Source organism: Chamaea fasciata, unplaced genomic scaffold, assembly GCF_029207755.1.
Source record: "Chamaea fasciata isolate MVZ Bird 193981 ecotype frontalis unplaced genomic scaffold, bChaFas1.0.hap1 SCAF_3, whole genome shotgun sequence".
NCBI classification, from domain to species: domain Eukaryota; kingdom Metazoa; phylum Chordata; class Aves; order Passeriformes; family Sylviidae; genus Chamaea; species Chamaea fasciata.
The window spans coordinates 12,283,088-12,309,994 of NW_027094088.1; the positions used below are offsets into that span (position 1 = coordinate 12,283,088).

At 49.3% G+C, this 26,907-nt stretch overlaps 2 protein-coding genes across 5 annotated transcripts in view; one reads left to right on the plus strand and one right to left on the minus strand.

Annotated features, from left to right (window-relative positions):
- The first annotated feature begins 2,437 nt into the window (after nt 1-2,437).
- On the plus strand, nt 2,438-13,704 carry DSTN (destrin, actin depolymerizing factor). Its single transcript, XM_066178044.1, has 4 exons — nt 2,438-2,520; nt 10,806-11,113; nt 11,343-11,419; nt 12,500-13,704. Exons 1-4 carry the CDS (start codon nt 2,518-2,520, stop codon nt 12,607-12,609), a joined length of 498 nt encoding a protein of 165 aa, XP_066034141.1. The 5' UTR covers nt 2,438-2,517; the 3' UTR covers nt 12,610-13,704.
- Nucleotides 13,705-17,647: 3,943 nt separating this feature from the next.
- Nucleotides 17,648-26,907, minus strand: part of RRBP1 (ribosome binding protein 1) — a 52,321-nt gene continuing 43,061 nt past the window's right edge. For 2 of the 4 annotated variants that reach the window (XM_066178035.1, XM_066178034.1), the window contains exons 9-22: nt 26,637-26,824; nt 26,436-26,473; nt 25,206-25,296; nt 24,513-24,605; nt 24,071-24,163; nt 23,882-23,962; nt 23,695-23,784; nt 23,163-23,255; nt 22,214-22,285; nt 21,934-22,029; nt 21,376-21,459; nt 19,750-19,833; nt 19,124-19,219; nt 17,648-18,224 (exon numbers count right to left, since the gene is read on the minus strand). In XM_066178035.1, the coding sequence (XP_066034132.1) occupies nt 18,186-18,224; nt 19,124-19,219; nt 19,750-19,833; nt 21,376-21,459; nt 21,934-22,029; nt 22,214-22,285; nt 23,163-23,255; nt 23,695-23,784; nt 23,882-23,962; nt 24,071-24,163; nt 24,513-24,605; nt 25,206-25,296; nt 26,436-26,473; nt 26,637-26,824 (1,238 nt within the window). In that variant the 3' untranslated portion in view covers nt 17,648-18,185. Of the gene's footprint in view, nt 18,225-18,563; nt 18,672-19,123; nt 19,220-19,749; nt 19,834-21,375; nt 21,460-21,933; nt 22,030-22,213; nt 22,286-23,162; nt 23,256-23,694; nt 23,785-23,881; nt 23,963-24,070; nt 24,164-24,512; nt 24,606-25,205; nt 25,297-26,435; nt 26,474-26,636; nt 26,825-26,907 lie in introns of those variants that run through there. The other 2 variants (XM_066178036.1, XM_066178037.1) reach the window with 2 other exon arrangements.

Sequence of the window (26,907 nt, forward strand, 5' to 3'; positions counted from 1 at the left end):
AGCTCTGGGGCAGGGCTAGAGCTCCCAGTGCCCATGCTGGAACAGCAGTGCAGGGGCTCTGGAGCACTGTGCTAAGGCAGGCTGGTACCACCATAACTACACACTTCTCCATGTATTTTGGTGCACAGTTCCTGCCTCAAAGCACCACATCCTCTGTGTTTAACCTCACTGGGCTACACAGTTTTGTCTTTTGGGGAATGAAACATTTCAAAAAACTGTTGTGGTTTTTGGTGAGTGAGTGCCCTTCCCCCAGAGCACGCACATCTTTCTCATGAGGCAGGGAAAAGTGAGTTTTCTCTTACTCTGCTGGTGAAGGAGTTCTTGTCCCTGCTGTATTTCCTTTAACTGATTAGATACTTCCTCAACCTACTGCAACGTTTCCAAAACCACCTCTTGGAACAGACTGAGCCAAGAGGCCAGTTCCACCTCATTTGCCCTTATAAGTACACAGCATGAAATAGCCCCAGCCCCGTTCTCATGGCCTTGCATCATCTTCTCCCCTCCTCCCCAGGATGTGTCACTTCTGTACCCCTCTGTCAGAGTGAAACCCATCTACAAGGAGCAAGCCTAGAAGTAGATGATGTGGGTAGTAACAGACAAATTATCCACATCAATTAAGACTAGAAAGCACAGCTGCCCCAGGTTACTGCTACACACCACCGCAGATGGAGGTCTGCTGTGGCACTGCCACATGGTGCTGACCATCCCTGCCTTGATTTCCTCTCCAAGCCACAATCACAGCAGGAAGGCAGGACCAGAAGTTGTCCAGAGAAACCACCACAGGACTGAAGCTCTCCCTACTACACAGGCACTTTCTGACTTGTTTTAGAACTACGTTTCAGAAGGGGAAAAAAAATCAAACACATCCCTGTTCATTTCTTGTTAATACTTCCAAAGTAAGTCAAGATTTGGGGTCAAATTTAAGCATTCTTTGGTTAAATGTATCAGAAAGGGGCCTAGGGAAGAACTATTCACTCAGGCCAATTAAAGTCTGAGTCGTGCTGGTAGGTCTTTTGCTAGTTTCATTACAAATCTGATGCAAGAGCTTTTGCAAAAAGGAACCCATGGCAGGAATAAGTCACCCAGCATAAGAGCCTAATGAAACAGGATGGCTTTTTCAATGGCACCCATCTTCAGCACTGGGTCTTTCAGGAACTTCTCTCTCATGTGAACAGGCCTAACAACATCTACCAAGAGCATCTACTGGCATAGCCTGCAAAAAGGGGAAAAATCAAATAAAAATTAAATCCCTTTAACTAGAACAGCAGTATGGATTAAAACTGTAAGGTAAGCATTGCTCACACCTTTAATAGTGAAGCTTCATGATAGTTTTAATGAAGTATTGTTTCCCCATACCCCAGCCCTGAAATTGCTGCCACTGAGTCTAGTTTTTGTTTTCTGCTTACAGGGAGGCACAGACTCAACAAAATAAGCTTTTGATGCTGAGGGCTTTTTGCTCATCGACTCAAGCCGTGAACATCAGTTCAGTCAGGATTCAGTGATAAAAACCTAACTTTCTATACATTTTGTACCATGACCAGATGCCTTTGTACTGATTACAAGCAGCCCGAGCCTCGCTGGCCAAAAACACTAAGAAATTACTGTTTTCATCAGGGCGAGCAGGACTGCCATGAACACGGAACAACTTCTCCGAGCGCCCTGGCCTCGGCAGCAGCGTTTTGTCAGGGCCGCCTCTGTCCCGAGAACAACCCACTCGCTGTTTCGGCGGCCGGGATAAAGCAGTGCTGGGATCCGGGATTCGCGGGTGCCGGTGGGAAGCACTGGGCTCCTGCCGCAGCAGCCCAAGCCAATCAGCACCGCCTGCCTGAGATCGCACCAAAGTAGGTAGTGAAAAACCCTCGGGGGGAAAAAAAAAAAAACACCACACATCACCAAAAAAATTCTCCCACACTTCCGCCCGGCCGCCCGCCCCTCGCCGCTCCTGCTGCTGCGGCCACCTCCTCCCGCAGACGCCGCGCGCGCCACATCGGCCGCTCCTCAACCCCCTTACGCCCACCCCAGTCCCTTCCAGCCGCACTCCCAGCAGCCCAACTCCTCCTCGTGACCCCCGCGCTCTCTCTCCCTCACGTCTCCCTGAGCTCCTCGTCTCTACCCTCTGTATGTTCCCCGACCCCCACCCCAGCACACCTTGGAGCATGTAATCCCGCCCACCCAGTCGAGAGCATGCGCCATTGGCCGACGGACACGTCAATCAGCTGAAGTCTCCCTGTGATTGAATAACTCGTCAGGGGTGGGGCCGTGCATGGTGGCCGGGTTTCTCGTCCCTCTCGCGCGTGCGCACGGGACCGGGGCGTTGCCACGCGGGGCTCCCGCCATAGCAACCGCTTCCTCCTCCTCCGGGCACGGGCGGTCGTGACGTCGACAGCGCTTCCGTCCGGCTCGCGCCCTCGCAGCTTCTCTTCCTGCCGCCGGAGCCCGCGCCGCGCCCAGACAGCCGAGGGAGCCGCCGCAGCCGCACCGCGCTTCGCCGCCCACCCGCCGCGCCCCGCCGACGCCATGGTATGCACCGCGCGCCGCCGGGGGCGGCGTTAGGCTTCTCCGTCTCCCGCCTCCGCCTTCATCCCTGGGGGAAGAAGGGGGGAGGGGGGCGGCGGTACCGCCCGCAGCATTCCGGCCGGCGCTCTGGCTGACGGCGCCGCTGTGCTTGGCAGTATTATGCCCCCTTTTCCTTCTCCTTCCCTTTCTCCTGGTCGCCTTTGAACTTGACGCGGCAGATCCGTTCTCCTCCCTTCCCCCCCGCCCCCATCCCGCCATGAGGCGACGGAAGGTTACTTCCACCCCGCCTTGAAGCGATGGAACTGTCCTCCTTCCTTTTCCTCCCCCCCCGCCGTAAGGTAATGGTACAATTCCGCGTCGCACACAGGCCCTGGGGGCGGGCGCGTCCATTCGGCCATTGGGGGGGGGGGGGGGAGAGGGGGTTGTTGAAGAGCGAGGGCGCGGCGCGAAAAAGCCGGGACGGGGGGTGGGCTGTGCGCGGGGCACCTCCCCGCGCCGCAGGGTGCGGCCGGGAGGGGACGGGGAGGCGGCGCCCCCGTCGCTCCCCGTGAGTAGCTCGGAGGGAGGGGGTCGCAGCTTCTCGGGAAGCCACAGGGTGGTGTTGGTGGGAGCCCGCCCTTCCCCCGAGGCCGGGGGCTGCCGTGCTCGGGAGGAAGCGCGGCCACCGCCTCGGTCCCGGCGGGAGCCATCTTCGCACGGCCGAGGGGTTCGGGTCTGGCCTGGAAACTGGCGGCGGCTCCGTGGGCAGCCGGAGCCAGCACCAGCCCTCCCAGGGTCGGCCCGGCCGGAGCCCGCAGCGCTGGTGGCGGACAAAAGGGGGAAGCGGAACCCGCGCAGGGGAATCGCTGATCGTGAAAAACACGGTGTCGCAGCGAAATTTTGAGGTAGTTGCTGTAAGGACTTGGTTTTTGGGTTTTTTTTTTTTCTGTTTTTTTTTCTCCGCACAGTGCTGGAAACATCTATCCAAGGCATAACACTGGAAGCAAAGAAACAAAAAAGTATTATGCATCCGCATTGACTCTGGCTTGTGTTTCCTGCCTTTCAAACAAAAAAAGTGTCCAGGCTCTCATTGCATAAATGGGGCAGAATAGACCAAAGGCATGTTCAGTTTCATGGTGGCTCATTCTGTTTCCTTTGCCCATGCTCAAAGTTTGCATCCCCGTTTAACTTGGGAGATGGAGGTTGGCAAATTTGCCTCAATTATTAGCTCATGCCGTTTTAGTTGCTGCCTTGTTTTTGCTTGAGTCATGCACAAGCACTTGTCCAGCAACACACACTTGTATGTTTTGACGCACTTGCCTGGGTTATTTACCTGTAATAGAGGTGTTAAATATTGAGGCCTTTTCTTGGTATTTACCAGTAGTTCATTGAATATGTAGTATATCCAGGAAATGGATTTTTGGTCCATAGGGTTGGCAGACAGGATGTACTACTAATGTCTCTGTTTTCTCTAACACCCAAGCTGGAGCGTTTATGGCTGATCTGCAGCATGGAGCAGAGCTGATGGGAGTTGCAGGTGAAGCTGCTAAAAAGTCTGATGAGACTTGCAGCTCTTGTTTCAAAGAGGCTTGTCTCAACAAGCCAGCTACCACCTCTGCAGTATGCAAACCGAGTTAAGTGTGACTATTCGGCATGTCAGGCTTCATCTTGCTTTGGAACCAGGGAATTCCCAAGTCAGTCAAAACTACTATTTCTTATAGTGATCTCCTTTTTGCAAGAGGGTTTAGATTGGCTTTTTTGAGAGGCTGCAAATGAACTTGGTTTTGGGCAGAGTGGGGACCTTCTGGCCAAGTACCGTAGTGCCAGCAGGAGGGCATCCTTTGGTATCAAAAGAGCTTGAATTTTCAGCTTTTGTGTCTTGCCACAACTTTCAGTTTCTTTGCGACTAGATTAAATGAGTCCAAGGTCTTTGGAGGAGTGTGCAGATTATTTTTCTTGGTTGTTAGTCAGTACTATTCGTAGATCTGTGTAATTACAAGGTACATATGCCTCATATACAAGATAACAGCCTCATGACAATTGGTGTCTGGCATGTTCCTTCTTGCCTTGTCAGAATCACTATCAAGAGGCTCCTGCTGGGTGCAAGGGCTGACCTAAACAATCCCATATGAGAGAGCTTGAATACAAGCAGGATTTGCTTGTGAAGCTGTTCTCAGCCTTTTCCTCACCTGGTTGTTCAGTATTCCCAGCAACCTCCTTGGGAGAGGAGGATCCCTCCATAACAAGTATCAGGGATGCCTAGAGCTGGCCTTCAAAGCCTGGTTTTGAGGGTGACGTGTAAGCTTTAGGTTGCTGTAGGTGCCTAGAGGGCCACAAGAAATTTCTTATTTAGGCTCATAATAGCTGATTTGTGTGCTGAATGTGTTTCTGAGAAGCTATGATTATCTGCAAGAGTCATACACACCAGCTTCCACCTGCATTGTCTTAAAAACTTATATTTCAACACAGGAATGGGTGCTGCTCAGTTTTTCTGCCCTGCTACTACTGACCACCGCAGTTCCTGTTTTTCAGTACTGTTGCTGGGATTGCCATTTGGGGATATTGCTTGTTCTGCCTACCTTAATAATTAAATCGAGAGTGAATTTCATGGTGGCTCAGAGCAGGAGATAATTTCCTCTTCAGCTGAAGGCTGAGGAGATGACCTTCAGGAATTCGAAGGATAGTTTTTTTCTTTTTTCTTTCTTTTTTTTTTTTTCTTTTTTTTACTAATTGCTTTCCTACTAATCTCTCCTTGTCTTGTCCATAACCTTTCTTCTTGTCAGGGAGGAAAGAATAAAAGCTGAATAGAGTTTCAATTCCTTCCCCTGGCAAAAGAGACCAAATAATGCAAGTCTAGCTGGCAAGATCTGTCTACAAGTGCTATGCAGGTGACTCTGTACTTCTTGCTGGTCTGTGATGTGCAAATTATGGCCTCTTATACAACAGCAGTAAAAGGCTGTTAGTTCTGTTTCCTGTCAGGCTTCAGATCTGAGTTGAAGCTTTGGCCTTTCAGATGTACAGGGTGTCCCCTGTAAATGGAGCTGTCTCTGTCCAGCTATAGGTAAGCAGGGAATGTGGGCTTTTCCAGACTCCTGAAGTCACTGGTGTTCCCACACTGTTGCTGATCTCAGTAAAGTGGAGATGTTAATATCAGATGTGTTTTCTTGAGTGCTCAAATAACAGGCTAAGTGCCAAGCAGTATTGAATATCTTTACATTTTCAGTTGGCTTGTTGGCCTTAGGTGACACCTTTCCAGAGGCCTGATTTGGCAAAACTTTCTTTCAGCCAGGCTATTATCCTCCCTTTCTGCTAAGTGCTCCCACAACTACCGTGGCTTAGTTTTCCCCTCAAGTTGCTGGTGGTGGCCCAGGACATTCCATTGTGTGGCAGTGCAAGGGACAGCTCTGTCCCTGAAGGGTGCTGTCCCCGACCAATTGGGTGGAAATAGGTTTAATGGAAAAAGCATTTATTGCAGAGATGTACTGTGACACATTAGTGAGTCAGAGGGAAATGCTGCATGGCAGCTCTGACGGTGGTAGGAAATTTCAGAGGTAGATAGGAGGGAGGGTAAGCCAGGCATGGGGGAAACAGGGTTTGCTGTAGAGGCTAAGAACCAAATACATGCCAATAATGTGACCAGCAAACATGGGAGCACCGTGTTCTCAAATCTGCCCTTGGAATTAAACAAGGCATGCTTTAATACATTCTTGGTGTCAGATTCTGGAAAAAAAATTGATGATGCTTTTCCAGGAAGCAGAAGTTTCCACTTGAGTTCACCCTGTTGTGTACAATGGGTGTGTGTGATTCCCAGACAAAACAAGTCAAAAACTGCATCTTTGAATTTCTCTGGAGATAATGCATGCCCAGGCACCACTACGGAGAGTTCTTGGACTGTAATCACTGAAGGGAAAACCAAGAGTCTGAAATTCTCAAGACTTAACCCCAAATTTAGTCTTTCAAACTTGTCTTGAGGCAAACTAAGTCATTAATTTAAGGTCGTCTTAGCTGTCTTACAGCTGAGGAAAACAAGGACTCTTCTTAGGTAAAATATTTTAAGTATTCCAGAAAAATACTGGAGCTCACAGCAATTCCTAACAAAAGAGGAGTTAAATTTCATTATGTCAAAGTTGTGTTGTAGTGCAGGCTTGCTACAAATCCAGTTTATCATGTGTCTGCCATGTCTCTCACTCCTGGAAGGGCTTTTCTGTATGTGGGGATTTTCTTGACAAAGCTTTGGATTATTCTTCAGTCTTCCTCAATTTAGGTTAAATTTCAGTTTGGCTGCTTGGCAATGGAGGCAAAATGTTGGGAGCTCATAGGGGAGGCAGCTGGATCTGGTTCCTGAAGTTGGAAGCCTGCTGGACAGAAGGCTCCCTCTTTGGGCTGCACGGTGGAGGGAGGGCACTGTGCTCTCCCAAGACTTATGCAGAGCTTTGCACTTCAGGCAAGAACGAGGCTTTATGAACAAGAGGTGCTGTGTTCCTGCGGTGCCTGCTGACAAGACAGTGAATGCAGTCCCTGCCTCAGGTGCCTGCAGCAGGCTATGTGAGATTCAGCGGTGATACTGCCATAAGTGCCGTGGGATAAATGTGTGAGGGGCTTCAGCCCCCAGCATGTACTGTGTCTGCAGCAGTTGCATGGAGATGCTGGGGGATAACTCAGTTTTGCTGATTCCCTCAGAGAAACTCATTTTGTCTCTTCTTTCATGAATTTCTCCCTGAATGTGCTGTCTTGGCATCATTTTCCCATCTGGGAATTAGGTGGCTTGCCTGCTTGCTGCTGACTTTTTGCGGTTAAGATTCTGTCCCCTACAGTGAAATGTCACCAGCTGGCTGATGGTCATGGATCCCACAAGTGCCTGCAGTTATGTGCTGCTCACTGAACCAACCCCCATGTGACAGTCCAGAGCTGGGTAACTGCTTCCATCCTGAAAAAGGAACAGGACTGGGCTGGCTGCTGGAGTTCTACAGTGTTCAAGCCACAATGCACAAAATAATAACCAATGTGCTCTATTGAATCCTCTGAGCAGAGCCATGTCTGGCCAAAGAGGGCAAATCCAGACTAACAAGTGTTTACTCTGTCATTACCGGGGGGGTGGAAGCTTCTCATCAACTCTTCTTCTGGACAAGGCAGCAGAGATGAGGTTAAAATGTCACTTGAGGACATGTGTTTAGAGTCTGGCATTTCTCCTTGTTCCAGTGCTCTTAGCAGTCATCCTGTTGCAGTTCTACACAGAGTGGTTGCAACTACCTTAAAATAAAAGCTGCCTGGTGTTTGAGGTTTTTTTCCTTTTTAAGTATGTTTGTGAGGCCATTTGTGGCTGGTACAGGCCCAGGGTTGAAGAGGGAGCCCTACAGTTACGGCAGTAGATCCTCTTTTTGGAGGATTGCACTGTCTTGTTTCAGCCCATACTGTAACACAGCTATAGAGTGTTCTCAGATGGAACAAATCTGCATTGTTGCTGGCAACACAATGGCTGCTAATGTTGACTTGTGTGATGAATCCAGGGGTTGTACAGCAGCTGTGAAAAGGAGTAGCACCACCTACTAACTGCCTTTTGCTTTGGAAAGCTAAAGTAATCCAGTTGTCACTATTCTCTTCAGCTTCTGGTCAGTCTCAGTTATCAGCTGAAGTTTTACAGTGAATTTTGGGTTTCCAGACTAAATACTTTCAACATTTTTGGAATCTGAACTGACTTGATGGCAGTGCTCAGATTCTTTTTAAAGAAACAACTTACCTCCTGACTTGGAGACATGTTTCTGGTTGTGTAGTAGCACAAGCAAATGCACATGACTGCACAGTTTGCATCAACCTGTAGCTCTGTTGCTGCTGCTTCTGGCTCTAAGCTGAGCATTAACCTCTGTTTTCAAAGTTACCATGACTTGGTGCAAGGGAATTATTTGTCATAGTGTTCAAGCAAAGCTCAAGAATTGACAGAGGTACTGTACATGTACTGCTTTTCCATGATAAATGGCCTCATTTCCATGCCAGTTTACACTTTCTGTGCATTTTCTAAGAATCTTGAGGGGGGTTGTGACTAATACCCAAGTCTTGCCACCTGTTGCCAGCTACTGAGGTACCATTAGTTAGAAAATAAACCTCAGGGAGGAAAAAGGTTCTCTTAAATTCACTTTGGATTTGTCCTTAGTGAATAATAAAATAGCTGCACTGTTTGCTTTGTTAGGTTAACTTTGTGTTATTTAGAGTCTTCCCAAAGAGGCTCTTGCCCACCCCAAACACAGGGACAGGAGGAGAAAGACCTTTATTCCTCATTAGCTCTCAGTCACAATTTGACAAAGTGCAGCGTCTCTGTATGGAGGAAGTGATGCAGGAATGAGTCACTTTGAGTCCGTGTTCGCACTGTTGCTTGACTTGATCCTGAAATAAGCTTTCTCCATGTACTTTCCTCACTTTATTGGTGATGTGCAGAAGAGTGCCACACAGCTGAGGCATGGTGACTGAATTGCTGTTCTCCTGTTCTAAACTAAGTGCAAGTAATTCTGCATAGATTACCACTTACAGACTGACCATGCATTGTAAATCTTGAGGGAGGTCCCCTTATATTTAGGTAAGTCCTGAAAAAGCACTATTCTCCACCCTAAAGAAAAGCTGCCTCAGATTGCTGATGTATGAGATTGCCCTGGTTTTCTGTGACCAGCACATGGAAGCTCTAGATACCAAACTCCATGGTAATAGATTCGGCCAGCTTTTTCACCTCTCCTCATTGGGTTAGCAGTGCTATGCCAACCCCCCAGAGTTACAGGAGATAGGAAGAAGAAAATCTGGGCTCCTCTGAGGTCGTCTGTGGTAGGCACTGGTCAGGGCTTTAAAAAATCCCCACACATTAAAGTAGGTGTCCAGTACATAACCATCTCTCAAAGACAACCTGAGCACTGAGCAGTTCCCCTACACCTCTGCCACCCAGGTTTTGCAGCTGAACTATGCTGATTCTTCAAAATAAAAAGAAATCCCTTGAGCTCACATTTTGGGGCTGAAGATAAGTTCAAAAAAATGAAGAACAGCCTTCAGCCTTTTTCAGTTGTGTATCTCACCTGCTGCTTTACCCAACTGTTGGTACTGCTGACTGTGCTTGTAGCAGTGATGTGTTGTAGTTTACACAGAGGGAGGAAGGCAGTTTTCCTTCTGATGTGTAATGTCATTTAAATTTGGAAGACAAAAAAACAGTGAGGGAGGAAGCAGGATTCTAAAGGAATCTCATTGTTTATACTGTGTGTAGCATTTTGAACAGAGTTGTTCACTACTGGACAGGCTTCAATTTGGTCTTTACTGTTCTGGCCATGATGTCCTTCCAGCAGTGCCTGCTGGCTTCCCACATTTGCAGTATTCACTCTTGCACACCTGCTTTTAAGCTCTCCAACTTCATGCAGTCTGAGAACAAAACTCAGATGCTTCTACTTCTTTTTGTGTCTCATGCCCAGAAAAGCATCAGACTTAAAATGCAGTTCAGCCTTTTGTCATTCTTGCTAGATCTTGTCCTCTTTATTCTGTGCAGCTGCCTTTACCATCAGATTGATAATGCTGCATGTGCACCTCTTGTTCCGGCTTACACAGGGGAATATGATACCACTCACTAAATTTCATAGCTGACTCCAAGGTGGGCGGGAAATGCTGAGAAGGCTTGAGCTTGCTTTAAAAACTGCTGGAGTAGGTGCTGGGAAGTAGAGACTTTAACTGTTAAGACTTGCAAGTTCTCTGTTTGAAATACTGAATTCAGAGCAACTTCCCAAAGTTGGTTTGTTCAGCTAAAAACTACCACTGCAATCCCATTACCCCGCTACATTTCCCTTGATCTCTAAACTGAGTCCATGTGATAGGTATGGAATTTGACCAGTTTTACCTCTGTTCCTAAAGCTGCTAGCAAGCATGCTGGAAATGGCTGGGAAACTTTGAACAGAAGATCCTTGTGGGCTTGTCCAGCCAGCCTGAAATGAGGAAGAAAATTAAGCTACTATAATGCCAAAGGATCTGCCACAACTGAATCTCAGAGAAGACGGGGTTGGCGTGCCTCTGTAAAATTCATCCAAGACAATGTTGTAGTGTAAGTGGGATTGTGCCTCCTTAGGAATAGTTTTTGGTTTGGCAGCTGGCTGTGGGCAGCCGCGAGACTCTAGAATCTTTACTTGGCTTTGGAAAAGAGGCTCTGCAGCCTTTTCTGACAAGACTCTCATGCCACAGGTGACTATTGCAAGAATCTATTGTCTTCTAGCCTTGGATTTAAAGTAGTGCCATTATGTAGCTGGGAAAATTAGGAGTGGAAGGCTTGAAGGTGTTTACTGTGGTCTTTGCAGGCCTCTGGAGTACAAGTGGCCGATGAAGTGTGCCGTATCTTCTATGACATGAAAGTGCGGAAGTGCTCCACACCGGAGGAAATCAAGAAGAGGAAGAAGGCTGTCATCTTTTGCCTCAGTCCAGACAAAAAATGCATTATTGTGGAGGAAGGCAAAGAGATTCTGGTGGGAGATGTCGGAGTGACAGTCACTGACCCTTTCAAGCACTTTGTGCAGATGCTTCCTGAGAAGGATTGCCGCTATGCCTTGTATGATGCAAGCTTCGAGACCAAGGAATCCAAAAAAGAAGAGCTGATGTTTTTCTTGTGGTAAGCCACCTTCCCAACTTTCTCATTCCTAGCATACAGTCCAGGCTCTGGGGGTGAGGTCTCTGAGCGTTTGTATTGCCCAGGCTGGGAAAATGGCAGGCTTAAAGTGAGCTGGGCAGCCTGATGCTGGTATTCTGGAGTCACTTGTCTGTGGTGGGTAGGATACTGCTTCTGTCTAGGCTGGATAATCAGGGTCACTAATTTCACTCTCTGTGGTGTCTCCCGCTAGGGCACCAGAGCAAGCACCTCTCAAAAGTAAGATGATCTACGCAAGCTCCAAGGATGCAATCAAAAAGAAGTTTCAAGGTATGTAATACTTCTAAGGCTCTTAACTCTGCTGTGTCCCTGGAGTACACAGCAAGGTTTAATTAGTTTAGATTTTGGGTTGTTGTTGTTGTCGTCGTTGTTTTTGACATACTAGTGAGAAGTGAAGTTTCACGTGACAGAGCTAGAATGTGCTGTGGCTCAAATTTACATTATCTGACAAAATTTCAGAGGCACTAGGACAGTGCTCAGGACAAGAGCAGGTTTTGCAATGTGTGGTGGACCATATGGAGCAGCACATCTGCACCATACAGGCTAGAAACCATTAGATTCATGACAATGCTGGATTTTGTGCAGAGCTGTCTCAGTGGCAGAGCACTTTCATCCCTGTGTTGGTTAAAATGCAGTCTCATAAACTGACTGTTATGTAGTAAGTCAGTCTGGCTGATAGCCAGGTAGCACTCTTCAGGTCCTCAGTCTGCACTGTGCAAAAGACTGACAGGACTGTTGTGCAGCCATGCCAGCCTTCACAGGATGGCTTGCCCAAGGACTGGAACTGCCATGGGGGAATGTCGTGTGCTGCACATGTGGAAGTTGAGAAAAAAAAATCCGAGGAAATTCTGCTTTTCACCATATAAGGCAGACATGGGTTGGGCTCTCTAGCCTTAAAAAGGGAAAGAAAACACTCTTGATTGCATAGCCCAGTTCTCAGTCTCTGCCTCTCAGGTTTGCAGTGTGAATGCTTTCAGCCACCTCTGCAGAGTCAGTGGAAGCTGAATGAGCCTCTCCGTGTGCTAGCCTGGAGCTTCCTCCCCTGCAGTATCCAGGACGCACAAGAAATGAGGTGCTTGCTCTAAGAGCCTGCCATGAAAGACCGACAGTCTGAGCACTGAGATAGTGACAAATTCCTCCCTACATGGCCCTTCAGTGATATTTGGTGTGCAGACAGATGTCTCATGGGACATGTCAGGGAAAAAAGGTCAAATTCCTTAAGCTAAAGCAAGACTTGTCTGCTTGAGTGACTGGATTGCTGCTTCTAATATTACTACTAGGTATGTTTCTTTGATTGCTTAACAGCATGTTGAAATAATGCATTATTGAGTGTTTTGCCTCTTTTTTTAGGCATAAAGCATGAATGCCAAGCAAATGGGCCAGAGGACCTGAACCGAGCTTGCATTGCTGAGAAGCTAGGAGGCTCCCTAGTTGTAGCTTTTGAAGGAAGTCCCGTGTAGATGTCATACAGTGCCACAATTCTACAAGCATTCCATGTTTTAATAGATCAGTTATATAAAGCAAACATTCTAGGCAAGGGTTTCACTAACAGTAGGGAAGCTGTCTTGTAGAATAAAGTAGATTTTGGAGTTGTAGCTTGTATGTAAAAATGACCCTAAATAAATCAAATTAAGGATTTATCTTGGTGTATTAATATTTGCATTGGTTGTCAGCCCAGTACTGTCCCCAGTGAATTAACACTAAAGGTCTCCAAAAATTTGAGCAGTCTATCACAAAAGGTGGAGAGGTGAGAACAATCTGGTTCCTGTTCTTGCTTTTCTGAATAGTAACAAGTGAAATTCAAAAACTTTCCCCTGTAACCATTTAAGACAAAAATCCTGTAGTTTAACTTCAGCTAAAGCAGCCTGTTAGCACCAAAACTGGGTTAAATTCTTACTGCTTGCAGTTGCAGAGCTGTACTAAAAAAGCCGAATTATGAAGCTAGACATAAAACAGACACACTTTTTTGGAGAAATAATCCTAATCCACTCTCTTGTAAACTCACAGTGCAGTAATAATATTTAAAGGTTCACTTGTTCTGTAGGTTTAATTTTCTTGTTATGAAGTGTCTTGAGGTCTCTTTCCTCCTGAGTGATTCTGTAGAAATTGCTTTTTCTGTTGACATAGTTTAATTTAGAGCTACCTTTCTCTAATATACACTTACTAGTGGATCAGATGCTTCTGAGGCTTTTATAAACGCAGATTCTTATATCAGAGCTCTCCAGTTATGGGTAGTAAAATGAAAAGGAACCACAACTTAAAAAATGGTATTTTCAGCCCCAGTCTTTGGTCACTTGGTTCATTTGTCCATAATTACTATTGATTTAACTTAGTAGAACCAATCAGCCTGACTAATATGGCTTGATCTGGGCTTTTTGTCTCTTAGCTTCTTTAATTCTGTAGAAATGCATGGAAATATCACCTACTAGAAAGTTTGACCTGAAATGCCTTTTGTATGGGGGGTAGAGAACATTCCTGTGCCAGCTACAGAGATCTTCAAAGCTTCCATGTTTCATCAGTGGTTGATTAAAGCTGTTTCCTTTGTGTAATGTGTACATGGGAGTTGCATAGTTTTCTTGTATGTCTGTAGAGAAAAAAAAAAAAAAAAAAAAAAAAAAAAAACCAAAAAAACACAACCCCTTAGCCTCCAGTGCATTACTGTGATATGTTCTGTGTGTGCCAAATTTGAGCAGCCTAAATAAATGGGCTTTCCCTCCCCTGGGTCAGTTACTGATTGCTCTCCAGCCTCGGGATCAGCCCTCCTGCAGCAGGGCTGGCACTGCTGGATCTGGGTAAGCACTTAGGGAGCTGCTGTGCCTTCTGCAGTGACTGCCCTGCCCTGTTCTTGGGAGCAACAGGCTGGAAGGAGAGCTGGTGAAGATGGAAGGGTTTGGGGGGAAGGCAGGTTTGTCTCTGCAGTGTGCTCCCCTCTTTGGCTCTGCATCCCTGTGCTTGCTGCAGTCTCCAGCTCCCAAACAGCACCTCTCTCTGCCCTTGGGCTCTGGGCCCAAATTTCCATTGGTTGGGGGCTGTCCTGGGAGCCATCTCCCTGTTTGCAGTCTGAGCAGCCAGCAGGAGCCTAGCCATGTGTTGCTTGTTCTGCACTGCCTTCCCTGTGAGAACTGACGGAGCTTTCTCTGGCTATGCCCATGGAGCCCAGGCAGTCACAGGATGGCCCTTCCTCCCTGAGCTGTTCCCAGCTGCGGAGGGACAGAAAGCTGCAGTGTCCCTTCAGCCCCTGGCAGAGCAGTGCCAGCGCTGTGCTGCTGTGTCTGGGGACCAGGGCAGTAATGGGCCATTACCTAGCTCAGCATGTGCCCCCTCTCTGGCCAGGCTACATGGTTAAAACCCTTCATTAAAAACAGGCATTGACTGACTGCTCTGACTTGGCTCCCACGCGGGTTAGAGGGCTGGGAGCACAAGGTTTTCTGATGCAAAGGGATCCATTGGAGTGCGGCTTCCTGATTCTGAGCAAAGCAAGCTGGCCTGGATTCTGCTGGGGCTTCTAGCCTGACTTTCAGCTGGGGCCTCGCCCAAGTGTGTAATGATCCTTATAAACTGCTCTTCCTTGCCCAGGTGTTTGCAGTACTGATCTCTGTCCAAAGTCCAAGTGGAGATAAGGAAACCGGTGTGACACACTGGGAGTGGTGCTGCCTGACAAACAGGCAACTCCTAGCCAAACTCCAGCTGATAGCTGGTGCCTCCAAGCGGCAGGCATCTTTATCTAGCCCAGGTGATGCTGTGGTCAATTCTGCCTGAGATTTCCTTCCTTCGTCAGAAAACGGTGCAGGAGACACTGAAAGAGGAAGGATGCCAGACCTTTAAGGTAGGAAAAGCATTTTCCACAATGTGAAAGCCCTTGAATCAGGGGCTTGGGTTCAAAGTACCTTAGTCCCAGAACTCAGTGATACAAGGTGAGACTTTGGGCCTTGGCTGGGTGTGGTGCCATAGCTTCAGCTGATTGGAGAGTCTGGCTGCTTTTAGGACCCTCACAGGAAGTCCCAAAGTGTATTGATCTTTGTGCTTCAGAGCTAACAGTAACTCTTAATCCTCAGAGCTACAGTGCTGTGGGTTTGTCCACGTTGTGGGGTTTGCTGGCCAAACTTCCTCTCTCAGGGTTGTCTTGCTTTTCAAGGGGTTGAAACTCTTGTGACTATAAGTTTTCTCCTAAATAACCCAGACCTTGTGAAACGGCAAGACAAGGAGGGAGAGACAATGTGATGAATGCTTCCTTATAACTTGGCCGGTTGCTGCTGGGAGAAATCACTTCCTAACAGGGATACATGAAGAAAAAGGTGAAGGAGGCAGTTCAGTCACACAAGCTCAGCAGGACCTGCTCAGGTAGTACAAACATTTTGAACTCCACATGCGGGCAATGGTTTCCCAAAAGCCATTTTTATCCATTGGGCCTGAGATGAGAACAGGAAATAGAGAGTGATAATTCAGGCCTAAGTGTAAACAGCAGGCAGTGTAAATGTAATTTACAGTGAAGGTTAAATTGAGTGTCTTCAACTGTGCCTTGATAAGCCCAGGAACCTGGGCTTGAAAGGTAATTCCAGGCATGGCTGAATCAGCAGAAGGATCCCGTGTTCTTATTCCAAGTCACTCCAGCTGAGCAACTTCTTGATCTTTATCAGTAAAGGTACCTACTTGCCTGTAGTGCTGGGGCTGCTGTGAGTCATGGGCTGACAAGCACCAAGCCTGGGGGGCTCTGCTGGAGGAAAGGAAGTTACTCTGGGTGGGTACATAGCAAAATCCCACCAGCTGTGGGGAGAGCAGGGGCTGGCCAGGCCTCAGCTCCATGTGCTCTTGGGCAAGACGTGATTTTCATCCTGGCCCCTCAGGATGTCCTTCCCCTTCCATCAAGCTGCCACGGGAGTTAAAAAATGGTAACAGTACCATTCCAGGTATAAAAAAATCAGCTAAATGTCTTTCCCTGAAGTTATTTTACTTCAGCTTTGCTTCACAGGAACAGTCTTCCTCTTCCTTAAGACAGCCAACTTTACATTGTGTCCCAGAAGGACATCATGTGCGCCAAGGCTGGGGACACTGGACCTGCTCTGGGGTAGCCTTTGGAGCCCCACTGGAGCCAACCTGCTCTGTGGTGCACTTGAAACACCGACTGCCCTTCCTGCACTGGCTGTTCTAGGGTCTGCTATTACTTCTGTGGGCAAGCCTGGGTTATCTGCTATCCGTGCAGGGGAGCTCACAATAAAGAATTGTTGCAAAAGCAAAAACCTGCAAAACCAAAGGAAATGTGTCACATCCTGGCACCTGCGGCTGTGGGGCCCTTCCTCCCCGTGGCTCCTGGGGGTGAGAGTGACCCTGCCATGCTCGACAGCTCCCTCTAGCCTCTGGGTTGGGTGGGGGTTTTGTGCAATCATGATACAATGCAGGCATTCCCTCACTTTTGGGGAGCTTTCAACAGGTTAGGCATGCTGGGCTGAGGCAAGTGACAGTACTGAGAGGCTGAGGTTACCAGTCAGCCTTGATTCATGCATTCTACATGTGCCACAAAGTCCAGGAAGATAAACCACAGGCTAATCCTGGCTCTGGGGCAAAGGTCTGCTTCCTGAGTTTGTCCCTTTAGGATGGGGAGAGGAGCCCCATCAGCCACCTGTGCTGGGACAGGGAGCGGGGGGACACACACAAGATTGGGGTCAGAGGTGGCTCTCAGCTCCCCATTTTCTTGGCCCTTTTTCTTACCTGGTCCCAGCTGAGTTACATAGACTCCTCCCCCACCCTTCATCATGGCCCCAAAAGCCATAGTGCTGAAGGAGGGACAGGATGACCCAGTCCTGTGGAGTCTCTGGTGTACAATACAGGGGTTAGTCACACTTAGGCCTTCCTCAGGAACGAAACTGAAGCTGGTCTGCCCCTCATCCTTATTCCTGGCCTTAGCTCTGCACACAGTGGAGGGACCAAGGGGCCTTTTCTTCCCCTCTCTCAAACCCTGCTGATGTCAGCACTGGGCTCAGCAGCTTTATTGTGGGGAGACAGGCACCAAGCTGTCATGTGGCCTCTGCCATTTCCTAAGAAACGAGCTTGAAAATAAAAAAGGAAAAAAAAATAAAACTATTTAAAAAAAAATAAAACAAGAAGGGAGAACAGAGTGCTAGAGAGCCTGACAGTAACCAAGGGCCACCACCACCACATAGCACCCACAGGGACAGATTACAGGGGAGCACTGAAGTTTAAAGCATGCAGGAGGAATGGTCCCTGTCCCCACCATGCCCCTGCTGCCATGGCTAAAGTGTCAATCTCTCTGCCAAATCCCACACAGGGAGCCCAGCCCTCAGCCATCAGTGGGAAAACACAGTGGGAAGGAATAGTTTCCTTTGCTTGTAATGAATCAATACCACCTGTGACACAGCCAGCAAGGGGGGAATAAAGAATAATCTCCTGGCCAAAGCAGAGTCCTTCTTCAGTGACCCCAAAGCCCTACCTAGCTTGCAAATTTAAAAAACCCAACACAAACAAACCTCCAAGAAAAATAAAGCAAGGACAAGCTCTCTTCGTCATTTTAATTGCATTGACACCAAGAAATACACATACCAAGAGCCACCCATCCAAGAGGGCATCCTTCCATGGTGGGTCTTACTTTCACACTCCTTTCACTCAAATTAAAAGAAAAAAAAAAAAAAAGGAAGAAAAGAAAAAAAAGGAAAAAAGGAAAAAATATATAATTATAATTGCACTGGTTGATGTACAAACACAGTCTTCCCTTCTCACACACTGGTGTGTTCTGCTGGAACAAGAGGGTAAAGCCCCAGCACATGCCCAGTGTGGCCACAGCAGCTCCCCAGGAAATGAAGCGTTGTACAAAACAGTATGAAGATTTTCTTACAAACTGAAGTGTTTACTGATTGGTTTTCTGGTTTGGGGGTTTTTTTGTATGTTTTCTTGTAAGTTTCAAAACTAGGTTTTGGGTCACTAATGGCTTATATCTTTTATCTACAGTAAATTTAGCATAAATTTTTATTTTTAGGAATGTGTAAGGCATTTTGGTAACTGTAAGGTCCATGGTGAAGACTCATCAAACTGAAGTCCCTTCCTTTGAACTGTCTTCTTTCCCCTGGAGAATGAAAAGAGAAGTGGGTTACTCAGCTGGGCATCACCCTTATTAGCAGCTGGGAAGCTCAAGGCTCAAGGCCTCATAGCAGCTCAAGGCCCAAAGCATTTCACCGATGGGCAAGGTCCTGCCTGTGGGGCACAGAGGACCTTGACCACCATCTGATGTGGTCTCACGGTTTCCCAAAAGCCACCCAAATGGTTTCTGGCAGCAAGGACCACCTTGCCTCCACTATTAAACTCTTGCCTGCTGCAGACTGGCCCAGGGCCTCCACCAGCATCAAGGGGAGGGACATGGCCACCATCAGTACTGTTTCCTGAAGCTGTTCTTTCAACTTCTTCACCATTTCTCTCTCTTTGGCCAGTTGGTCCTGGGTAACCTTCAGTAGCTCCTGTAGTTTGGTTGCTGCCTGATCCAGGTCCTTTGTTAATTTTTTTTTCCAAGTCTTTCCTACATGGCAGTCAAAAGAAGGCACCTGCCTGAGCCTCCCTTTGCCACCTAGTGACCTTTTCCCCTTTTCAAAACACCTCAGGCCACCTCGGGTCTGCATCAAGCTGCCTCAGTGACCACAGGCCAGGGGAACACCCAGTTCCCACCTAAACAGGGAGAACAGGCACCCCCCAAAGCTCTCTCTGGCTCCCTGGAGATGCTGTGGGCTAGGACTGGATGGTTTCCCAGTGGGTGAAAAGCCCAGCCTGTGAGTGTTTGCTCAGGGCATCATACTGACCTCAGCCTGCGGGGACACAGTGGCTGTGACCCTGCTGTCCTTTAACCACAGTAGAGCTCTCGGCCCTCTCCTGCAGGGTAACCATAGACCTCGCTCCCCAGTCCTCAGAAATGATCAATCATGCCCATAGTCCTGCCTGGACGTGACCTTTGCTGTCATGGCACAGTCAACTCACCTTGAAATGCTGGGCCTCCTCATCTGAAGTTGCTGCATGTTCAGCCAGTCTCAGCTTTTCCAGCTCTGCTTGCAAGCTGCGTGCTAAGCTCTGGGCCTGGAAAGGGACACACTCAGTAAGCACAGAAGCCAATGGTGCCAGCATCTCCGACACGTCCTGCTCCAGCCATCCCTGAGTGCCTGCTGGGTGTGTCCGGTTGAACAGCTGGGTGGTCCAAACACAAGGCACTGCATGTGCTGATTCAGCTTCTACCAGGAAGATGGCATTTCTTGCTTGGAGCAGCAGGACACCCAGCTAAAGCCCATAACACTCAAAGGAAAAAGCTGGCACAAGACATGGGGGAACTGGGAGAAAAAGCTGGCACAAGACATGGGAAGCTGGGCCATTGTAGCATCACTGGCCCCTCAACTTGAATTTGAGGGGCTACTGATGCCACAATGGCTTTAGCACAGCTGCTCTAAGTCCTTCAGATGTGGGAGGAAATGTCTCACAATGATGTCTGAGGTGTGGACAGTGATGGGGAAAAGCCTTCAGATTAATTTTTCAAATTAATTCTTGGGTTTCATTAGCAGCCAAGAATCCAGGAAGGCTTTGCAAGCCCTGGTATCCTCCTCGCCCACACCCACCTCCTCCAGCTCCCGTGCCAGTTTCTGTCGCAGCATTTGCTCCTTCTCCGCCAGCATTTCGTTCTGCTCCAGCTGGGTTTTCAACTGTATTGAAAAGAGGGGAGAACACCCAGAAATAAGTTTAAAAAGACTCAAGAAATGAGCTAGCAGGGACATCACCAAGAGAGCTGGGCTGGACAGAAGAAATAAAACCAGAAGCTTTCCCCATGGCACCGAAGGGCCACAGGTATCAGCATACACCCTCTGCTGTGAGATTGCTGATAGCAAACCTGAGGCCTGGTTCAGCACTGCCAAATTTTGCTTGCTCCTCAGGCAGCACCAGCAGGGATATGGGATGAGAGGCATCCCATAGAGGAAGATGTGCCTAGCAGGCCCCCGTGACTGGGAGAAGGCTCCACAGTTAACAGGATTAAAGGAGAAAGATGGAACACTACCAGCTGGTGAGAGGTGTCAGCCTGGAAGAGAGCAGCTCCTACTAATGCCCTCAGCCCAGCTCCAGCAAGATTTGTGGAGCCTCTGTAATCCTAATCCTCCCTGGCTGGGAAGGGATCCCGGCACAGCTCTGTCAGGGTGTTGGCCCCTTTGTCTGAGGAGACTCTGAACCCCACAGGGCAATGTCACATGGCAGTGCTGGCCCAAGGGCTCACAGCATGTCCTTCCTGCATCCCCCAAAGCTTGCCAGCCTGATGCCAGGACAGAGTGCTCCCAAGGGGAACAGCCTGGTGAAAACCGACTGCTATATTCCCTATGGGAACAGGATACATGGTTAATGGGGGGTGCTGGGCTGGCTCCTCCCCAACACAGCTGTGGCAGCCCTGAGCAGGGTCATGTGCAGTTCTCCATGAGGTGAGAGATGGTGACACGGGACATGGTTAAGGGTCAGAGCCTTCGCAGGAATGGTCTCATCACCCTAACCTCAAGGGGTGCAGGCTCACTTGGCTCAGCTGGTAACCCCACCACTTCTCCCTCCTGTACATGGCTCTTTGCCTCACTCAGCTGCTGCCTGACCTGAGGAATGAGCAGCAAGCCTGGCTTAGTGACACATCCCTGTGCCACAGCCTTCACATGACCCACAGGGGCCTAAATATAAAGCCTGCCAGCATTTTGGCTTGCACACCAGCTGGAATGCCTGGAAAACCACCTCCGTTTCTGCCAGAGCAGGACAGTGGTATCTACCCTGGGCAGCTGGAGGCTCAACAGCTCTCAAGGGTGCAGAGCAGATGCTTCTTCCTCATCTGTTCAGATATGGATGGATGGATGGATGGATGGATGGATGGATGGATGGATGGACACCCAAACCCCTGCCCTAGGGTGGTGTTGTGGTGACAAGTGTCCAGTGGTGGGGCAGCTGGGTTTTTCTGCTGCACACCAGCTTGAACAAGCCTTGCTCCTCTCCCTTCCTACCCACCCCCATCACAGGAGGAAAGACAGGCAAATAAAAATCTCCTCCTGGGTCCCAGCAGTCGCATCTGAACATGTGGTCCCCAGCAGCAGCATGTTTGCCCATGCAATGGCTGTGCCTTCCTGCCCTCCCTCAGCCCACAGGAAGGGTGCTGGCCCCACAGCTGCTTTGCAAAAAACAAGCCCCAAGGACCCAGCAGGGCAAGTCCCAGGGTCCCTCCTTACCAGGGCGAGCTCCTTGCTCTGCTTCTGTGTTTCAGTCTTTGCTGCCTCCAGCTGCTCCTGGGACTCTGACAAGAGCTGGCTCAACTGCGAAGGAGGAAAAGAAAGGAAAAAAAACAAAAACAAAACCAAACAAACCTCCTTTTACGCATTTGATTTTGGAACTCTTTGGCCCACGGAAGCTTTTTTATGATGCAACATCTTCCCAAAGAGGTCATGGTGTCATCACATGCTGACCTGCCTGCTGATGCCTGCTCAAGCAGACAGCCATGGAACAGGCGTGTCTCACCTGAGCCACAGAAACCACACAGGCCACCCAGGAGCAGCACACAGCACCTTCATAGAGATTGCCTTGACCCATCACCTTGCCCATGACTCTTGGCTTTAGGAGTCTACAATCCAGACTGGAGCAACCATCTCCATCTCTTTTCTCCATCTTTGTAAAGCTGCGGATCCCTGGGGCACTTCCCAGATGCCCAGGGCACTCCTCAAATCCTCCCAACATGCATGGGTGGAGAGTCAGGGTTAGAAGGTGAAGGTGGCAGCAGCCTTCACACTTACAGCTCCAACTTCTTTTGTGTAGTTCTGGCGCTCGGAGCTGGCTGTCTCCAAGTGACTTTCCAGTTGTGTTTCCAGAAGAGAGGTGTATTCCTTTAGCTGCATTAAAAGACAGGAAAGCAGGAGAGGGTTGATTGATTGAGGTCCAGCACATCCCAAACATCCTACGGTTAAAGCCTGCCCTCCCCAAGGCAAGTCAGGAGATGGGGCCTGACTCAACCCAAGCACAGCATGCGCCTCTCTGTCACCCAGGAAGAGACCTCCCCCCCCCAAAAAAACTCACCTGATCTGTGCTCTGCAGATCTGCTTTCAACTTCTCCACCATGCCTTCCAGGGATTTCAGTTGCAGGTGTGACTGAAGCAGAAAGGATTCGAGAAGCACACTCAGCACCTTTGGCTCAATCAACAACTGGCTGCTGTTTGACTCCCACCTTTCCCACTTCATCCTGTACCCATCAGGTAGAGGTAGGACATCCAAGGGGAGCTCTACAGAGCTCTTCTTCCCAGGGAGGACAAGTCTAACACACACAGGCCATAAATGGTGGAGCAAGGCAACAGCCCTTGCCTGCAGCATTTCAGGTGCCTGCAGTCAGATGTCAACATGTGAGAAACTGGCACCAGACTCAGCACAAGCTTCCTGCTGAAAGCACTTTTTGGTTTGGAAGCATCAATCTTCCAATGAGGTGTCATGGACTTCATTATTCAGAGAGGCCAAGCTGCCAGAAAAAAGCACTTAAACCTAGGTGGGTTTTTGAACAGGCCTTTACAGATGCTGAAGTTTTTGGAAATCGAGAGGCAGGACTACTCTGGGAGTTGCCCTAGGCACCAGATGTTCTTCCCATCACAAACACCATCAGCTGCCACGTCACCCTGTGCAATCCTACACTAGCCCTCAGCAGTGTAGGATTTCTCAGTGGGCTGAGAAATCAAACATCTCTTGTACAACAGCTTCCCCCATCTCCCTGCAGTCCCAGTTAACTCCAAAACACCATGTTATGGATGGGGAGCAGCCAGACCATAGAAAATAGTTTAGTCTCAGTTCTGCATTCAAGAAGGAAGATTCTACATAAGGTGGGCTTTTTGTCAGCTGACTTGGTGACAGGAGGCGTAGATCCTGTGTCTCGGTGTTCACAGATGGCAGGAACACTGAGGGTCACCAATTTATAGCAAACAGATCCCCTTCCCCTGGAAGTTCAGCTCCAGGGGCACACAGTTGTGTCACCAACATGCACCTTTTGGAGCTCCTCTTCAGAGGCTGTGAGCTTTGCCTTCCACACCTGCTCCTCCTCCTCCACGCTCTTCTGCAGGTTTCGCAGCATCCCTTCCTGTGGGCAAAGCCTCAGCTGAGCCCAAACCTCCTCCAGCCTCCCACCAGGCTGAGCAGTGTAAGGGCTGGAAGCCTTGTCATACACAAAGCCTCTCCAAGGATTTGGGCCAAACAACAGGTGACAGAATTAGAATTAGGTGGGGCGGAGGGCTCCTAATCCCTGTTCTGGCTCAACCACCCCATCATCTGAGCTCTTGCTGTGTCTCATCCCATCACCACCAGCAACATTTCCAACACAATTAGGCTGAAGAAGAGCTCTAGAAACTCAGCTTTATCCTGTTCCTCTGTCTCACGGACAAATCCTCTACCACAGGACAGCCCCCCCAGCACACCAAGGGATACCCACCCTGAGTTCATGGGCAGCCTGGGCTGACAGGAGACCTCTCCAGAGGGATTTCCAGTGGGAAGCCAACACAATGCAAAGGACAGGAACTTACTGTCTCTGCGAGGATCATTCTGTACTGCTCACATTCTGCTTGTAAAGTGCTTTGCGCTTCCTCTGCCTCTTTTAATTTAAGAGCTGAATCCTAAAAGGAGAGGGAAGGGAAGGAGAGAGAGATGAGAAGAAGAAACACGTGACCCTCCAGCACAGCCTTGCCCCTCCACTTTCCAGCCTTCACTTACTGGTGGCTCTGTTGTGATCATCTGCTGCTTTAGCACACCCATGGTCTTCTCCTTAAACTCCTGTAGCCACGTGTCATAATCCTGAGTTTGGGAAAAAAAGAGAACAAGAAAGAAGGAGGATGCTTAGACATCTCTCTTTCCCATATGGAGGAGGCTCTGCGTGGGGGAGTCTGAGGAAGCCTGTCCCACCTGCTGTGCAGACACAGTGACTCCTGGGAGGGCAGAGAGCAGCATCTGCTTGGTTCGCATCTGGAGTGTGTCCAGTTGTTGGGCCAGCTCTTCCTGAAAGAGGGACAAACTGCAATGGATGGAGGTCTTGGGCACCTGCTGGCCAGGCTGACAACACTGGTCCTGCTTTTCTGTGCCTACAGGGCTGGGGAAAGCAGCCAACACAGAAAACTGCTGATGCTGCGAACCACAAAAACATCACTTCCAGTTCAACCATCTCCCTGGTTCCCCAACCATGACCAGTACGAGGGATGCATGGCCCTCAAGAAAAATTTTGGAGAAGCTTGCAGAAGAGTTGGGCCAGCACTGTTTCTAAGCAGGCAGGCAACCCAGGGCAGGCCTCCCTGGTGGTTTGGGGAAGCTGAATGTTTCCCTTCCAACACCAGGGAAATGCCAGGCTCACCTTTGCTTTTGTAGCAGCAAGCAGTTTCTCCTCACACGCCTTCTCCACCGTGGTCAGTGCTTCCATTGCCTTCCAGTTCTTTTCCCGAAGGTCCTGTGGAGACCACACAGAGAGGGCAATAAGCCACATGCCCTGCCAAGGGCCACAAAGCTGTTTGCTGGCACTGCAGGGGATTTCAAAGCCTCTGCTTAGGGAATAAGGTTTGGTCAGGAGTCTTCCATCCCACGCTCACAAGCATTCCCCTTCTCCCCAGTCTTTCCAATGGCTCCACACATCCCACTGCTCTGGCAGTGCCCTGGATGGGGCAGGAGCTCGAGAAGCATGCTCAGGATGCCTGCAGGGGACACAGGCCAAGTGCAGGGATGCAAGGTGGCCTCCACACAAGTTACACCACCTTGCAGTAGAGGGATAAGGGGCAGAGGAGCAGGAAGGTGCAAAGGAGCCTTCTCAGAGATTGCCTTGGCCCTACCAGGGTAGGATCTCTCTGTCTTACCAGGTCCTAAACCTTCCAAGAGAACAAGGGACAGACATGTCACCTCAGGCAGCCCACCAGCTCCAGCTGCACAGCCTGCCAGGCCTGCTCTCTGGCAGATGAGGCAATGCCTCCAGGGCTCTGTGGGGCTGGAAGAGCCTCTGGCCACACCCTGGAGCCATCACTAGGTGACCTCGATGGGTTGTCTGTCACTCACATACGTTGTTTTTCACCTTCTGTTGCTCCACTGCCTCCCGCAGCTGTGTGGCTTCCCTTTCCAAGGCTGAGAGCTGGTTTGTCTTCTCCTGGAGTCTGGAAAGGCAGGATGCAGGAGTGAGCCTGAGTCACCTCCCTCACGGGCAGCAAGCTCCTGAGATGGAGACCACAGCCCTTCCTATCCTGATCTGCTCTGGGGTCTACAGACAGCAGGAGGAAGAGGGAGCAGAACTAAAAACCACAACCATGGCAATACTGGAGTGGGATGTGGTTTTCTTACCAGCAGTAGAAATCAATCAAGTTACTGGCTGATTGTACACACACAAAAAGAGAAGGAAACAATCTGATGCGAAGGCCAGGAATTTTGTGACTGCTCCTATCCATGGCCCATTAGGCTGAGAGAGCCCACAGCTCTGCATTTTGAAAGTATCATCCCGCTATCTTGAGTAATCCTAAATCAGGGCTGCCAACCAGACAGCAGAAAGCTGCAGGTTTCCTCCACACTCTCAGATCCCCCATCTGCCCTGAAGCAACCCTCAGTTTGAGCAAATCAAGGTTCAGGTCCTTGAGAAGAACTACACAAGTATCTTGGGGGTCTCAGGACAACTCAACAGCTGCCTTCCTTTAGAGGGATGCTGGATGCTTGCTGGCAATGGGAGCATCTGAGAAATCTTCCCCTCATGCAGAGCCTGGGCCTTCTTGGAGGTACCTAGTACATGAACAAGAACAAGAGGCAGGACTCATGACATGGGAAACTCCAGTTAAGTGCCAGGAAACCTTTCTGTGCTGGGGGATGGGGGAAGATGTTATCAAACACTGGAATAGGGACCCAGAGTGGTGGCGAATCTCCACCCCTGAAGATACCTGTAAACATCTTAAAAAAACTTCCTCCGGCTGGCCCAGCCTTGAGCAGGGACTTGGACCAGAGACATCCCACACCCAGCACCAACACCAGCAGAACCTCCTGTTCTGTAGGAGTGGTCAGACTCCATGTGCCTGCCAGCACTTCAGTCCTACTTCAGGATGGACTGGCTGTTACATGGGGCCAGCACCAGAGCCAATTAATATTTTAAACAGCACTGTTGGCCAGGATTGACCTTGACTTCCCAGCTGGGCACCCCCAAGCCCACCTGGAAGGCAGGAAGCCCTCAGCCACAGGCTCAGTGGTCAAGGAAGCCTGGGACACATGGACAGCAAGCTGGTGGTGCCACTGCAAGATGTGCACCTGGACCCACCTTGACTGCAGCTGCTTCATTTCTGCTTCATTGGCTGCCTGGAAGAGAGAAAGCACATTGATTACCTGCCCCAGGCATGTGATACAGGTCAGCCCTTTCTGTGGCATCCCAGAGAGGATCCCAGAGCAAAGACAACTCAGGGGTTATATAAGTAGTGTCACCTACTCCCCTCCTCCCACCCCACTTAAATGAGCACACAACCTGCAGGTCTCTGTCTTTTTCTGCCTCCCGCATCTGCCCTGCCTCCAGCAGAGCTTCAATGGACTTGATCCTCTCCAGAAGCTTTGTATTCTCCGAGCTGGCATCCTGCAGTTTCCCTTTCACACTGTCCAACTCCAGCAGCTTACTTTTAACCTCTGCCTCAGAGCTCAACAGCTTGGCCTGCAGTTCTGTTGGAGGGAAGGGTGACAAACACAGTAGGGCAGGTGCAAACAAACCTGCGGACTTCCCACCTTTCTCTGTCCACACAGGA